The following is a 16694-nucleotide window of genomic DNA, read 5'->3' as shown; positions in this document are numbered from 1 at the left end:
ATGTTTGAATGATTATTGCATTGATATGAATATTCAATTTGTTTATTGCATCTAGGTGCTATTTAGTAAAAATTTATTATTAAAACTAAACAAAGGAATATGATTTGTCTTTTAAAATGTATAAGGCATAATATTGGGCCTGGGCTGTATGTTAACTGGTAGTTAGATAATGTGATTAAGAAGAATGATAATGATATGAAATGGGGTTTGATGTCGTACTATATGCTGCTCCATCCAGACTTGTGAAGTGTGCTATGTGGGAATTTTTTACCGGACAGCATTGCTATGGCATACTTTCATTTCAAATCCCAATTATCGCAGGTTCTTTTACACATGACTTCAGTTTTTTGTACCATCCAAATGACTAGACACTGATCTTCACGATTACATGTCATTTCGGTCCCGCGTCATTTCGGACTTACGTCATTTCGGACTCCAAAAAATATGTCCCCGACATTTCGGACTCGGGTAGGTGACATTTCGGACTCGGGTAGGTGACGTTTCGGACTCGGGTAGGTGACGTTTCGGACTCGGGTAGGTAAGATAGAATTATACAACACACTGACGCCAATTTACTTTATAAACTATTTTATTTATCAACATAGCATAAAATGATAACATCGATTTATAACAACGGGCATATTATTTTATTTTTAAACATACCATATAGCGATAACAACGGTCATATAAAACATTCATTTATTGTATAAATACATACACATTCATACATTAACGCAACATTTATAACAACACGTGTATTTATTTGATGAAAAAATAGCTTTAGTCGGCTATTCATTTTTTTTTTTTTTTTTTTTCATTTTTTTAATTATGTAATTGTTTTTCACTGAGCGGGTGGACCATACAAATGACTTATTTTTTTTAATAGTCTACTAGTGCTCATCTGTTTTTCATTGTATGAATCCCATATATTAAAAAGTTGGCCTTCTACATGTCGATACCGACGTCTTTGGTGTCGTCTCAATGAACCTTCCGACATCATTGTGAGGTCCAGTGGTATCTTTGTAGCTTCTGAAAAAAGTGCGCAAATCAATAGATAAAATGGCACAGGACCTCTGGCGTTGACACGGGAATTTAGTCTGTTGTGCCAGCCCTCCACGTCGTTATTGGTTCTCACTGGCAACATAAACACGCACCAATCTTCTATTGGAAACAGACGAGATGAAATCCATTGATCTTCTATGTATGTACATATCGGCTCTAACTGTTCTGGGCACCTGTCTTTCAAATGGGCAAACATGCCCGCCACGTGTTCTTCGGGCAGGAAAGGGAGAGCCATCAATCGCCTCAAATAATTAAACACGTCCCCCTTTTCGTTGTACGCTGTCTGAAATAATAAAATATTAGAAATATATTAATACTGAAAATCTATTTGTGCACTTGTACTTTAAAAGAAGATATTATAATAAGAATTTTTTTATTTTACTATAAGAAGATTTATTATAAGAAGAACGCACAACATACCTGGAATCCCTTTTCTTGAATTTTCCGGAAAACGGCCTGGGTCCAATGAAACACGCATCCTTGAATTCTTATATCTACAAAACGGCGTCTAAGGGCCTGCCATAACCCCGCCTCAAAATCCACCACAAATCCCTCCAAGGCAATCTGGCTTGGTAGCATCTTGTCCACTGCCCGGAGAACCTGTAAAATAAATAAACCAAACGTTCATTTATCTGATTATATTTATTCATTTATCCGATTGTAATCATTTCTCCGATTATATTCATTTCTCCGGTTATTCATTTCTCCATTTTTTCCGATTATATTTATATCATTTTTTTATTCCGAGTTTATAGATCACATCTTACCTTGTAGTAATCGTCCTGACTCTTCCCGGACATTACACAAAAGACAAGTGGTACCTGCTTCGTGGTTTCCCCGGCTTTTACGAAAGCGTGGATAGAAAATAATTGAGAATATGGTTTGTTGATAACTCGGAAGGTGGCGTCCATGTACCACGTTTTAGCCTTTGCCAAAAGTCGCAGTTGATCTTCAGTGGCAAAGATGTGATGTCGCCTTTCCCCTACTTTAACCCGCTTCTGGTAGAAGCCGGGAGCGTTGCTGTCAATAAAGTCTTCATCCAGCTGAAACGACAAACAATATAATCTTCATCAATTTGTGTATTTACCTATTTAACAATATAGCCTTCATCAATTTATGTAAACAATATAATCTTCACCAATTTATGTAAACAATATAATCTTCATCAAATTGTGTATTTACCCATTTAACAATATATTTAATATATTTAACTTATTGTACTTACAGGGGAAGACATGTCTACTGGGTCATTTGGTCGGAGAGTCTGTCTGGTTCGCTGCACCGACCTTATCAATGCTGCAAGAGGTGGTCTGCTATACACTGGTTCGTTGACCGATCCTACACTTGCCATGACACTCTCTGCGATTGATGGACAGGATCTTGTAAAAATATTTCCTATGGCTTCCTTCTTAGCCTGCAATGATATAATAAATATTATACATATTCTTTTTTTTTATTTCAGCAACAGTCAGTACCAGGGTCAGCTGGAGGAATGAATATCTGTTCTTTCAATCTTTTAATATATGTACATATCGTTACTTTAATATTTGTATTTTTATATACTAATTCAGGTTCTTCTTCAGCAAATACGCTAATATCTTGCTCATCTTCAGACATTGAAGACTCGATAACCGGATCAGGTAGCTGGTATGGTCGTTCAATGGTGAATGATTCTTCGATGTCCATTTCTTCTTCTGTAGGGGGGAGCGGGGCAACACATCTACAGCATTTCCATTCAAAAGCAGTTCTATGTCGGTTTAAACTCCTGTACTCATCCCGAGTGATGCCTGAAATAGTGATAAATAAAATAATAATATTCCCGGATTGCGGGTACGTGTCAATAAATAACAATAACGACAAATTTATAACGTTTCAATAAATAACAATAACTTACAAGCTGAAACGACAAATTTATAACGTTTCAATAAATAACAATAACTTACAAGAAACGACAAATTTAAAACGTTTTAATAAATAACAATAACTTACAAGAAACGACAAATTTAAAACGTTTTAATAAATAACAATAACTTACAAGAAACGACAAATTTAAAACGTTTTAATAAATAACAATAAAGAAAATTTCATTACGTACCGGAATCGCAGGTTCGATGTTGCCATAAAAGACAAGAATCGCACTGGAGGCCTTCTTGTCGAGGACGGACAGGATTGGTACACTTTACGCAATTTCCACTAGCCATGATAGATTCGTGTAAAAATTGAGAATGATTTGAATTGAAATATGGCACATATATATAATACATTTGAGCTTGGGCTCAATCATTTCTTAACGGCTTCATTATTTCTCAATCATTTCTTAGCGGCTATTAGAAACGCCGATCAGTGTTTTTATTTCTCAATCATTTCTTAGCGGCTATTAGAAACGCCGATCAATTATCGCTATTAATCTTAAATACAACAATGGGATGGTTTCACTAATCGCTGGATTCACTAATCGCTAGATTAAAACAACAATCGCGGATCGATTATCGTCAACAATCTAAACTAATTCATCGTCAACAATCAAAATTTACTCATCAAAATACAATAATATCCGATCAAGTAAATAAACAAATACAAAAAAGGCAAGTAGCATAGGTTTTACTTCAAGTTCAAGTTCAAAGGCGTGTTGTCAAGTAATGGCCTGTATGGGATAAATAAAACAAGACTAACAATGTTTAAATCTTTATTAATGTGAATGGTCTGTCTTGAGCCTCACCTACAACGAAAGAAAAACAGCTATTACTAATATATACACACATAATTTTAAGTTTTATTTGAGTCCGAGTCCGAGTCCGAAATGTCGCCGGTCCGAGTCCTAAATGTCGTTTGACTGAGTCCGAAATGACACCGAGTAAGTCCGAAAAGTCGCCATACTGAGTCCGAAACGACGTTTGTGCTGAGTCCGAAATGACGCGGGACCGAAATGACGTGCTACCATCTTCACCAGGCCCTCTGCCCTGCACCACTAAATAATGGGGAACTTCGCAGGAAAATCCTGAGTAACCGTTGGTTGTGAAAACTTCCACATCTCATCAGATATGGTAATATTTAACCAATAAAAAAAGTTGGAAAATGTGTGTGGCAACATTCATAAATACATTTTTCTAGTAATTTACCTCATATGAGAAAGATGCACCCGGCAATACAATGAATACTACGGTAAATAAAAAAACCCATGATAAACCTTTTCCTTGTAAGATATAACAGTGATTGAAATAGTGAAATATGCAAAAACACTTTCGAATATAAACCCCAAACAATTTCCATACGCCCAAATGGAAATTCGGTCGTATATTGGCGTTGACCCTGTCCATACATCTGTCAGTTGTCGCCTCAATTTCTTGTGAACACTGTACAGACTACATTTATTATCCAATCATTTCGAAATTTATATGTTGTTTACATTATGGGCGTCGCGGTGGCAAAGTGGGTAAGACGCTGGTTCGCTAGCCAGGAGGTCGATGTTCAATCCCTGCATTAGCCAAGAAAGTGCATCCAGATTTTCCGGCATGGTTCCCCAGGACGGTGGGTCTGACAAGGGAAGCTGTCTAGCGGATGGGACGAAAAACCGAGGTCCCGTGTACACATTGGCATGCACGTAAAAGATCCCTTGAGAGTTGGAATTCAATATAAGAGTAGGCCCTAGTGCCGCTGTCCAGGCAAGTTTTACCTCAAAGTCAACTGTATGGCGTATGCCCATCTTCATTAGCCCAGTTCGGAGCTGAACAGTAGGACGTTAAACTCCATTCATTTTTATTTTGTATACATTAGTGAGACGAAGAAGCTTATTTAATTTCAACAATTTCATTAATAATTTCTAGAGTTCTGGTCCTTGTTTCACTTTGAAGAATCTTTTGAACACTCTAACAGCCTGTTCAATTTCAGCAATTTCTGTTTCTAACTTTTGGAGTTGTGACCTTTGTTGAACCCCTTGTGAACGACAAATGGTATTATTTGATCTGTATGAAATTGATATTGGTGTCTTATAAAAGCTCCCATTACCTTCAAATATAATAAAAATGCGACAACCTTGTTGACTGCTCGGACAATTCAGCTGCTGTGGGCGTATGTTTCGTTGCCTGGCAAGTGGCAACCTATCTTAAACATTTGGGAGGGGAGGCAAGAGGTCTAATGTGTGTGCTTTATATCCTAAGGGGTGTCATTGACTCATTTGGGTGGTTTTGATCCCAAGATTGTATGTGGCTTGCCCAACCATGTGGGTTTTCTCCAGGTATTTCAGTTTAATCCTGCTGCTACAGACCCTTAAATGCCAGTGAGCTATTGAAATATAATTGTACCACGTGTTAGTCCCGAAATGATCAATTTCTTTATACCCGCATCGCCACCCCACCCCACCAAAAGAAAAAACAGCGGCTGCCAGACAGGATACGTCCACATTTTCGAGAGATGGATAGAGAACAAGCTAAAAAGAAAGTGATTTTTCCTACAATCAAGGGCCATAATTCAGGAAATTACAATTCGATATGAGCAAATATCGAAAGGAACCGAGATCTTTGGGTTATAAACTTACATTTCAAGTTTCAACAAAATCGGATAAAAATTGTAACCTCTATAGGGACCACAACCTTGATATACCATATTTTTACGCTATTTGAGAACGAGGGGTGGCCATTTTGTCTGTCAGTTTGGGGCGATTTTCACGAAATTCGAACTCAGCCGTCCTTAGGGTGTAACAGTGATATAATAATACGGATTTTAAATCGGATAAAAATTATGACCTCTAAAGTGTGCACAAGCTAAAAATGTGATTTTTCGTACAATCCATGAAGTTACAGGCCGATACATGCCAATATCGAAAGGAACAGAGATCTTAGGGTGATAAACCTATATTTCAAGTTTCATTGAAATCGGATAAAAATTGTGACCTGTAGACTGTTCACAAACAATTGTGGATGGACGGACAGGGACGACCACAATATACTTCCACATGAAAATGTGGGCGTATAAAAATAAATAAAGTAACCTAAATAATATTTAAAATGTTTAACACATTAGTGACTACTTCTGCTATAGATTCCTTTAGCTAATTCTAATGGTTTTAGAAATCTACATAATGTGTTCTTGATCCGTTTTATAGGTCACATAAGTCTTTTCAAACTAATAGTATTTGTTGTATATGAGGGAAAGTGACTGTTTATTTTTGTTACTGTACTTTGGACTTGGTTACTAGGGCCATAATCTCGAAAGTGAATAAATGAATCAAATGGGGTTTAACCTCCTACTTTTCTGCACCAACTGTGCTAATGAAGACAGGGAAGCTGCACAGTCACACGGTGTGCACTTGTGGAAGAATGAAAACTCAAATTACATAACATCCTTCAACTGCTCTCATAATCTCAGTTCTGCTCTGTGTGGAGCATAATAATAAATACTGGGTACTTCAAATTTCACGGGGAAAGCAGTTAATATCTTGTCAATACGAGATATTGGTCATTTTCAGACAAACAAGAGTAATGAAATTCAATGAAAAATATTATTTTCTTAATGGAATCTGTTTATTTAAAATTAACATCAGAGAAATAAAATGAAGTAGTAGACCTCAGATATTCATTTGTTATTTAACTGACAACTGAAGAAGATAAATTATCCATATATTTATATGTTTATAAGTTATATAAACACATAAACATAAATATTTGTAAGTACATGTAAGGTTATTATGCCTTGGGTCATTTATAGTTTTAGTCTAGGACATCAACCCAATTTTATTTATGATTTCTCTGCACTCAATGCCTAGGTCCATCCATGGCAATAATAGTGACCTGGATAGGAGTGACAGCTAATTAGTAAACAAAAATATCTATGACAGAAGATTTGACTTTGTCATTGAGTAAGGTACACGTAGTATGTAACAGAATTACACAATATATTATAAGTATTAATGATATACACCAGTAAATATGTCAACATACTGACATATTAGATATCTTAATAGGTTAAATGCAAGTTACTACAATTAGCCACTACTGTATCCACAAAATAAATAATCCAATTGCAATTTATTTGGAGTTTCTGTTATTTAAAGGGTGTATGGCTCTTTTCTTTTGAACCTGAAAATAGTCGAAAATGGGTCTAAAAGTACACATGTAATATGAATGTATTTAAAGTGATTTATATTCATTTTTAAAAAATGGTAATTTCTAATCAATCGAACAGCAGTCTGTCTTTTACATCTACTAAGGCCATTCTACAGGTTTTTTATACGCCCACATTGAAATGTGGTTGATATTTTTCGTCGCCCCTGTCCGTCCAGCATCCACAATTGCTTGTGGATGCTTTAGAGGCTAAAGTTAATATCCGATTGACTTTAAATTTATACACAGTGTATAAGGTCATGAGATGAAGAAGCCTATTGATTTTCAACAATTTCTGATAATTGCTACCAGAGTTATGGCCCTTGATCACTTTGAAAAATCATGTGGATGCGCTAGAGGCTAAAGGTACTAATATACGATTGACTTTAAATATATACACAGTGTTTAAGGTCATGAGACAATTTCTAATAATTACTGCCAGCATGCTTTAGAGACCATAGTTATCATCTGATTGATTTTATATTTATATACCGTGTTTACACCTATATATAATCATTTTGATTGACTTTAGATTGATACACAGACGAACAAGTGTATTGATTTTCAATGATTTTTGATAACTTGAACAGCTAAATCCATGATATTAAATGTTTTGTATGCTAAATGTTAGCATGGGCCAAAGAAATTCTAATGATTTTCTGATAATTACTTAATGAGTTGTTATTCTTAATCAGGTTTTAGTGTATTATAAAAGTAAGAATATGAGAGAACTGTTGACTGCCCAGACGATTTAGCTCCTGTGGGCGTATGTTTCGCTGCCTGGTACCTTTCTTTTGTTATTATTTTGTTCTTTGGGAATCAGTCATTACTAATTACTTTCACATTGTCTGCTGCTGTATGGGCTTATTTCCACGCTTTACGTGGTTATCTTTTATATGAGGAAAACAAACCTTAACTGTTTTATTGTTCCTTTCGGATAACTAGTAAGTCCAGATCCTGAACTTTTCCACAGAAAATAAAATGTTGATTTATCCATATAGTAACTTGGAATAAAATTAAAACTGTTGCTTACCCAGCTTCATCCTCTCTGGAAATGCTGTCAAACCTTCATTTGAAAAATAAACAACAAAAAGAAATAAAACAGAATTTCCATTTCCTTTATTTTTGTTCAATCATACATGATTTCTTTCCATTTTTTTTTTAAAATGTAGTCCAAATGGTTATAAATGATGACAAAGATCAACACAATTACCCTAAGATTTATAGCCAAGAGTGGGGAAGGTGGAAACACCCTGCCATCAAAGGTCTCCCAAGTGATGAAATATTCTTTTTGTCAGCAGGAAAATGTAATAATCTCAAAATAATAATGCTGGTAATAATAGCTTTGGTACAATTTTCTCTTATTGTGAATTAATGGACAGGGTATACATGTATGTATATGCCCAGAGATACTTTAAATAAACATTCACATGTTATTTTTGCATTTTTTCTAGCTTGAGCGCTTATTCGACAAGTCATAAACAAGGAACATGCAGTTGAAAAGTTTAAAGTGGTGCATTAATTATTTTTGAGGCTATTGCCAGTAGGCTTCCTTTTTCAGGAACACCTAGATACTACTTTACTATGGGCGTGAATGAATGAATGAAATGTTGTTTTATGGCACGTCATAACCAACCGGGCTATATACTATGGGGGTACCGATACTCATTTATTGTTCAGTAAGAAATAGGAACTAATACTTAGGCTAATTGTTTTATACTAATAACTAATTATTCAAAACATAGTAATTCAAATATTGTGCAATAAGTACTGTATAGCCTATTCTCAAACATAGTAATTCAACAAGATACGCCCACATTTTGCAAGAGATGGATAGAGAACAAGCTAAAAACAAAAGCGATTTTTTGAACAATCAGGGGCCATAATCCAGAAAGTTATGGTCTGAAATGCGCAAATATCAAAAGGGAATGAATCTTTGGGATATAAAGATATATTTTAAGTTTCATCAAAATTGAATAAAAATTGTGACCTCTAAAGGGCCATAACCTTCGTATTACATACTTTTACACAATTTGCGTACAAAGACCAGCCAATTTGTCAAGCAGTTTCATTTCGATTTTCCCGAAATTCGAATTCAACCTTCATTATGGTGGAATGGTGATATAATTAAACGATTTTTAAAATCGGGGCCATAATCCAGGAAGTTACGGTCCGATATGCACAAATAGCGAAAGGATCTAAGATCTCTGGGACATAAACATATATTTTAAGTTTCACCAAAATCTGATAACAATTGTGACTTCTAGGGGGTCCACAACCTTGATTTGACATACTTTTACACTATTTGCGTCCATTTTGTCTGGCAATTTCGGTCAGATTTTTAAGAAATTCAAACTCAACCTTCATTGATGTGTAACAATGATATATTTAACCGGTTTTTAAAATTGAATACAAATTGTGATTTTTAGCAGGTCCACAAGCAAAAAACGTGATTTTTCACACAATCAGGGGCCATAATCCAGGAAGTTACGTTCGGATATACAGGATTATCAAAAGGAACCACGATCTTTGTGATAAACATAAATTTAAAGTTTCATCAAAACTGGATAAAAATTGTGGCCTCTAGAGGGTCCACAACCTTGATATTTGCGTATAAGGGGCAGCCATGTTGTTCGACAGTTTTCACGAAATTCGAACTCAACCATCATTAGGACGTAACAGTGATATATTCACACGTTTTTTTTAAATCAGATGAAAATTGTAACCTTTAGAGTGTTCACAATCTAAAACTGTGATTTTTCGTACAATCAGGGGCCACAATTTATGAAGTTATGGTCCGATACATGCCAATATAGAAAGGAACCGTGATCTTAGGGAGATAGACCTATATTTCAAGTTTCGGCAAAAATGGTTAAAAATTGTGACCTGTAGAGGCGTCCACAAACAGATTGTGGACGGACGTCCCGACGGACAGGGGTGATGACAAGATATACGTCCACATGAAAATGTGGGCGCATAAAAACTGTACAGTCAGTAGGCCTACTGTATATCCTTGGGCTTTACCCACAAAATTTTTTAAGTCGGTCAATTCTTGATTTTATTGAATTCAAGGTTAACAAGAAATTTTTTTTTCAAACGAATGGCAATTTTAAACATTACCCAAATATTTAGAAATATTTTTAAGTGATTTTACATTTAAAAACTATAAATCTAAAATTTAGATTCCAGTCAGTGAAGACTGGCAAATATGACTGAAATGAGAGTCCTGGTAGAACAGAAAAACCTCATTCTTAGTTACACTGTTATCTGTATCGATTTACTTAAAGACTTTCAAAGCAAAAGATTTAACTAACCGGGCTGCCAGGCAGGATACGCCCACATTTTCGAGAGATGGATAGAGAACAAGCTAACAAGAAAGTAATTCAGGAAATTACAATTCGATATGCGCATATATCGAAAGGAACTGAGATCTTTGTGTTATAAACTTACATTTCAAGTTTCAACAAAATCGGATAAAAATTGTGACCTCTATAGGGTCCACAACCTTGATATACCATATTTTTACGCTATTTGAGAACGAGGGGTGGCCATTTTGTCTGTCAGTTTGGGCCGATTTTCACGAAATTCGAACTCTGCCGTCCTTAGGGTGTAACAGTGATATAATAATACGGATTTTAAATCGGATAAAAATTATGACCTATAAAGTGTGCACAAGCTAAAAACGTGATTTTTCGTACAATTCATGAAGTTACAGGCCGATACATGCCAATATCGAAAGGAACAGAGATCAATAAATAAAAATTGTGACTTCTATAGGGTCCACAACCTTGATATACCATATATTTATGCTATTTGAGAACGAATGGCGGCCATTTTGTCTGTCAATTTTGGGGCGATTTTCACAAAATTCAAACTCAACTGTCCTTAGGGTGCAACGGTAATATAATAATACGGTTTTTTAAATCGGGTAAAAATTATGACTTCTATAGGGTCCACAAGCTAAAAACGTGATTTTTCGTACAATCAGGGGGCATAAGTCAAGAAGTTACGATCCGATATGCACGAATATCGAAAGGAACCGAGATCTTTGGGTTATAAACTTACATTTCAAGTTTCAACAAAATCGGATAAAAATTGTGACCCCTATAGGATCAACAACCTTGATATACCATATTCTTACGCTATTTGGGAACGAATGGCGGCCATTTTGTCTGTCAACTTTGGGCCGATTTTCACGAAATTCGAACTCAGTCATCCTTAGGGTGTAACGGTGATATAATAGAACGGTTTTTTAAATCGGATAAAAATTATGACTTCTATAGGGTCCACAAGCTAAAAACGTGATTTTTTGTACAATCAGGGGCCATAATTCAGGAAGTTACGGTCCGATATGCACGAATATCGAAAGGAACCGAGATCTTTGTGTTATAAACTTACATTTCAAGTTTCAACAAAATCGGATAAAAATTGTGACCCCTATAGGGTCCACAAGCTAAAAACGTGATTTTTCGTACAAACAGGGGCCATAATCCATGAAGTTTCGATCCGATACATGCCAATATCGAAAGCAGCCGAGATCTTTTGGGGATAAACCTATATTTCAAGTTTCGTCGAAATCGGATAAGAATTGTGACCTGTAGAGTGTCCATGAACAATTGTGGACGGACGGACGTCTGGACTGACAGGGGCGACAGCATAATACGTCCACATGAAAACATGTGGACGTATAAAAATTCTTTCTTTAAATATCTGTTTACAGTTAAACTATAGTAAATTTATTAATTTCACTCTAACCTAATCTGATTAAAACACAGATACAACTTCGTTTTGTTTTTTATAGTTCAGAATTTCGTTTTACTTGTCTTTACTACACTAGGATCTGGAAGAGTTGTTATATAACCCTCGTTCTAGTTGATGTACGGGATTAGCCAATGAAACTTTCTGTTACGGCGAGTTCTTGGCGTGTGGTGCACAGAACTGTGGATATCCCACTAGAAACATCAACGCTGATTGATTAATCAAACGTGTGATGTAATAGGGTCAAAGCCGTTCGTATGACTCAACATTCCACTAAAGCCCGTCAGATCGTCATGAAGTGTAAGCCATCGAAAGTATTAAAAAAAAACAATACGAAATATAGATCTGTATTTTAATCAGATTGTATCTAACCTACACAATTTGCTATTAATTTTCTTGAATAATTAATAATTAGACGTTTGCCCCAAGAGCAGTTCTAAATATTACATGCATAATTAAATCCAAACAAAGCATTTTTAACATCAGTAATAGGCCATACATGTAAACCATTGCTGTAATGCCCTAATATAAAGCATTATAAATCACAAAGACCAAAATTTACATACCATATATTCATCACAAATAAATCAAATTAAAAGGGTGAAATATCTAATGACTTAGTCAAATACCCAGTACCGTTGCCAAACATTACATAAAACGGCGAGGGATACCAATATCAGGTTTATTTCATTGTCATCACAAATCACAATACTATAATTATGCACTATTCAATTACAATAAATTATAATCTAGAATTGTAAACTTCAATAGACAAACCAGCTGTCCTATCAGTTAATAATAAGGCACATCAACAAATACATGTACAACATAATTATTAACTCATTTATTACTAGCAGAAGTCAATTACTCTTATTTTCTAGCAAAATAACTAATAATTTCAAATATTGTAAAATATAAGCTTACATAATATATAAATCTTGCATAACCAAATGAATCAAGTTGGGTTTAGGACTGAAAATTAATGTGGTTAAATTGATAAACAATGTTGTCAGTCAACAAATATATGCCCACAAGCAGCAGTTTGAAGGGTGGCAAGAAGGTTAATGTATGTTGTGAGGTAAAATTATTCCAAAATACTGTCACCAAAGTTTCTGTGACTGGGCAATAAATCAGCTCCTTATCGAATAATCCATTGGAGGCAAGAAGGCTAAAGTATGTTATAAGAAAAAATTATTCGAAAATACTGTCACCAAAGTTTCTCTGACTGGGCAATAAATCTGTTCCTTATCGAACAAGACCTCTGACATGTAGAGAGCACAGTAAGTAACTTTCTGGAAAATTATTGCTTAAATATCAATAAGAGTTCTAGTTCTAAGATAGCCATAATGAATGTGGTTGACGAGAATATATTCCCACATAAAATGTATGTGTATCAATATTAGACCAATATCCAAAATGGAGCAATCAACTATAACACATACTTATGGAAGTACAATTACTAATTTATTTTGGTCATGCTGAAAATTTTGAGATACGAGCATAATACTCTTTATAACCTCACCAGAAGAAGTTAGTAATTCTTCTTCCATTAGTATATGTGTTATAAATATACTCCCAATCTACTCTAAAGCAAGATATATCTAATTGATCGATAATTTAAAGCTAGATTTGTATTATAATGCTGAGATAGTTTTATAAATAATTCTCTTACTTTGAGCAATAAAAATACAAAAATGCAACTTAAAAAAAGATTAAATCAATAATTACAACAACAAATTACACAAAAAAAAACCAACAACAAATGTTAAGATGTTCCTAATTGGCACAAATATTTAGTATATCTATATGCACTACATGATCAAAATATTTTTATTTATATATCACATATTTCAATGTGACTGATACCATTTACAACCAAATGTACACCCATTTAATAAAAAAATGTCGGGTAAAGAATTGTGTTATTCGAAATAAGCTCATTGAGTAAGACAGTAAAATGGAATGACATTAAACTGTCCAGGCAATGATTCAGGCGGGGGTAGGAGCAGAAAAATACCATTAGGTATAGCTGTGATCAAGAGGGGTTCAGAGAGTGGGGGGTAACTGATATTTAAAATTTCATGATCTGACATCATCGTCACTATTTATTTATTTATTTTTGCTTGCAAAAGATAATATCCTGAAATCTATTATTATTGAGACTGGAATATGAGCGTATGGTGCTGTTCAGGGAAATTAGATTAAATAATGAAGTTTGATATCAAATGATAAAAAAATGGGCTTGTTGTACTTTACGCATGCACTTATTTGGTTGAATATGATAACTTTGTTCAAGATACACACAAAAAGGGGACTTTCCTTGGTAGTGTTAAGACATTCTTTCATGTCAAACCTAATACTGATTTTAACCTAACCTAGGCCTAATGTTGAAAAATAATCCTAGTTTGATCTTAAGACATTAATTTGGAGAAATATCCTTCATCGATCAATAAGAAGGAATTGCTACAAAACTTAAATATATCAATATTATAAGTCGATTGACCTTATTTAACAAAGCACAAGTTAGACTTTGAACAGTATGTACACTTCATGAAATGGGTCACTGGTCTACTTTAAAAGAATTAAGGTAACCAAGAAATTAATTATATCAGTGGTTATTTATTATAACACATAATTAATGTCAGTATGCATGGCAACATTATCTTCTATTTTCATCGTTAAATTATATCTAGAAATCTGTTGGTGATAAAAATCATTTAAACCTTTGAAGATAACAAAACTATAATGATACAGAAACGGGTTTGCTTTCATTCCAAATACACACAATAATTTCTCCCCTCACAGTTTCTTGTAGAGTAATTACGACATTACATATTCTTAACATTACCATTACATTATTCAAATTTGATAAAATTGTTATACTTTGGACTAATGCTCACAATTTCTCTGAAAAGTTCTTTGGCATGTAAATGGTTTGGGAGTATTATTACTTGATTTGTATATATAAATCAATATGACTAAATAATGAGATCAAATAAAATATACAACTTTTAAAATTATCCTTAACCTTAAATAACAATAAATATTCTACCTATATCTTTAACAGACAATGAAGTAAAGGTGTATCAATAAAATTTCCTTATGAGATAAACAAATATCAACTTATGATACATTTTACAAGACAACAATAAAACAATAGGCATGATATCACCTGACTTATAATATCATTTATTACCAAATCGACTTGATAAATATTTCTCATCAGCTATTGGCTATATTAGTAAATAGTAGGTAAAGGAATCAATGTGTATACAGTAAATAGTAGATGTTAGAATTAATATGTATATAGTAAATAGTGGGTGGAGGAATCAATGTGTATACAGTAAATAGTGGGTGGAGGAATCAATGTGTATACAGTAATTATTAGATGTAGGAATTAATGTGTATACAGTAAATAGTAGATATAGGAATTAATATGTATTCATTAAATAGTGGGTGGAGGAATCAATGTGTATACAGTAAATAGTGGGTGGAGGAATCAATGTGTATACAGTAATTAGTAGATGTTGGAATTAATATGTATATAGTAAATAGTGGGTATACGAATCAATGTGTATACAGTAAATAGTAGATGTAGGAATTAAAATGTATACAGTAAATAGTGGGTGGAGGAATCAATGTGTATACATCAAATAATGTGAATTATAATTACATTTCAATTGCGATTTAAAGTTTGGTAGTAAAATTAACTTTGAGTACTAATGAATGGCATTACATCACCACAGTTCTTTGGTGTGTTAAATATCTAATACTCAAAAATATTTAACAGATTTATAAATATCATGTAATATCCCTTAAATTAGTGAGAAATATTTGCAAATTTGATATCCTTTGGGACTTTTGAGCCTGGTAAACATGTCCGCACTAAACTACATGTAAGCTAACACAGCCAATCAGCCGATGGAAAAGGGGCAATAATTTGTGGAAGAAATAAATACTAAACAGATCAATCCTTAAATTGTTTGACTAGTTTGAGTAATGAATCAAAACTTGAACAGGAATCTACAAAAACTTGGCTGAGATTTGGAAAATCTGTGACTGTGATTTCATAATAAAGATGTATGACAACGACCATCATCATATGGTATCCCATAATTTTTTAATATAATAAAAATCCTTCAAATTATATCCTCTATGATGAATTCTTGTATTCTACCATTATACAAAATCTGGTTTTCATTGATATAGACTAAAACCTTGCATACTCTGTGAATGTCTTTGCTGTGGCACACCTAAAGATAACATTAAATTTATTTACAAAAATACTATGAAAATTAATGCTTTAAACTATCTTAATAATCCAGTTTTCTAATCAAAAAATCCATACATAGACAGAAAATATATAGGGAAACATGTTAGAAACAAAATTGATAACACATGGATTATCATGACTAGGGAATTAAGTTACTATTTCTGATAAAATCTCTTTTGAATATATCTTAAAATTATATAAACTGTATTTAATCAAAAATGGTAATTAATTCCCTAGTCACGTTAACTGAATTAATTATTCATTATGTTTACATAACAGTTTATTTATATTGGAAAAGAAAAGTTGAGGGACATCAAAACATACGCCCACAGTAGCTAAGTCATCTGAGCAGACCCCAAAGATTGTTGTATATTTTTTATTTTGGTATGGAAGCATTTACTGATTAGGTCATTTCGGGACTAACACATGGTTCAATTTTATTTCAATAATTCACTTGTGTGAAGGGGTCTTTAAAAGTGGGAGGACCCGGAAAAAACCCACGA

The 16694-nt window shown here is 33.9% G+C and overlaps 2 protein-coding genes across 4 annotated transcripts in view; both read right to left on the bottom strand.

Annotated features, from left to right (window-relative positions):
• Positions 1-377: 377 nt before the first annotated feature.
• On the bottom strand, positions 378-2553 carry LOC126816365 (uncharacterized). Its single transcript, XM_050542809.2, has 4 exons — positions 2288-2553; positions 1830-2105; positions 1483-1662; positions 378-1345 (listed from the first exon to the last, which is right to left on the bottom strand). The coding sequence occupies exons 1-4, from the start codon at positions 2411-2413 to the stop codon at positions 842-844; spliced, it is 1086 nt and encodes a 361-aa protein (XP_050398766.1). The 5' UTR covers positions 2414-2553; the 3' UTR covers positions 378-841.
• Positions 2554-6618: 4065 nt separating this feature from the next.
• Positions 6619-16694, bottom strand: part of LOC126816362 (uncharacterized) — a 30490-nt gene continuing 20414 nt past the window's right edge. For 2 of the 3 annotated variants that reach the window (XM_050542804.2, XM_050542806.1), the window contains exons 8-9: positions 8194-8226; positions 6619-7136 (exon numbers count right to left, since the gene is read on the bottom strand). In XM_050542804.2, coding sequence (XP_050398761.1) covers positions 7102-7136; positions 8194-8226 — 68 coding nt within the window. In that variant the 3' untranslated portion in view covers positions 6619-7101. Of the gene's footprint in view, positions 7137-8193; positions 8227-8257; positions 16172-16694 lie in introns of those variants that run through there. The other variant, XM_050542807.2, reaches the window with a different exon arrangement.

Source organism: Patella vulgata, chromosome 3 (assembly GCF_932274485.2).
Source record: "Patella vulgata chromosome 3, xgPatVulg1.2, whole genome shotgun sequence".
In the NCBI taxonomy this organism is placed as follows: domain Eukaryota; kingdom Metazoa; phylum Mollusca; class Gastropoda; family Patellidae; genus Patella; species Patella vulgata.
This window is presented reverse-complemented; position numbering and strand designations above follow the sequence as displayed.

What these genes read in the sequence shown, in the direction of transcription:
- LOC126816365 (XM_050542809.2), bottom strand. Translation starts at nt 2,413, where the DNA reads ATGGCAAGTGTAGGATCGGTCAACGAACCAGTGTATAGCAGACCACCT. An exon ending in CAGTAGACATGTCTTCCCCT is followed by an intron (nt 2,106 to 2,287) that starts GTAAGTACAATA and finishes TTGTCGTTTCAG; the next exon opens with CTGGATGAAGACTTTATTGA. An exon ending in GTCAGGACGATTACTACAAG is followed by an intron (nt 1,663 to 1,829) that starts GTAAGATGTGAT and finishes TTTATTTTACAG; the next exon opens with GTTCTCCGGGCAGTGGACAA.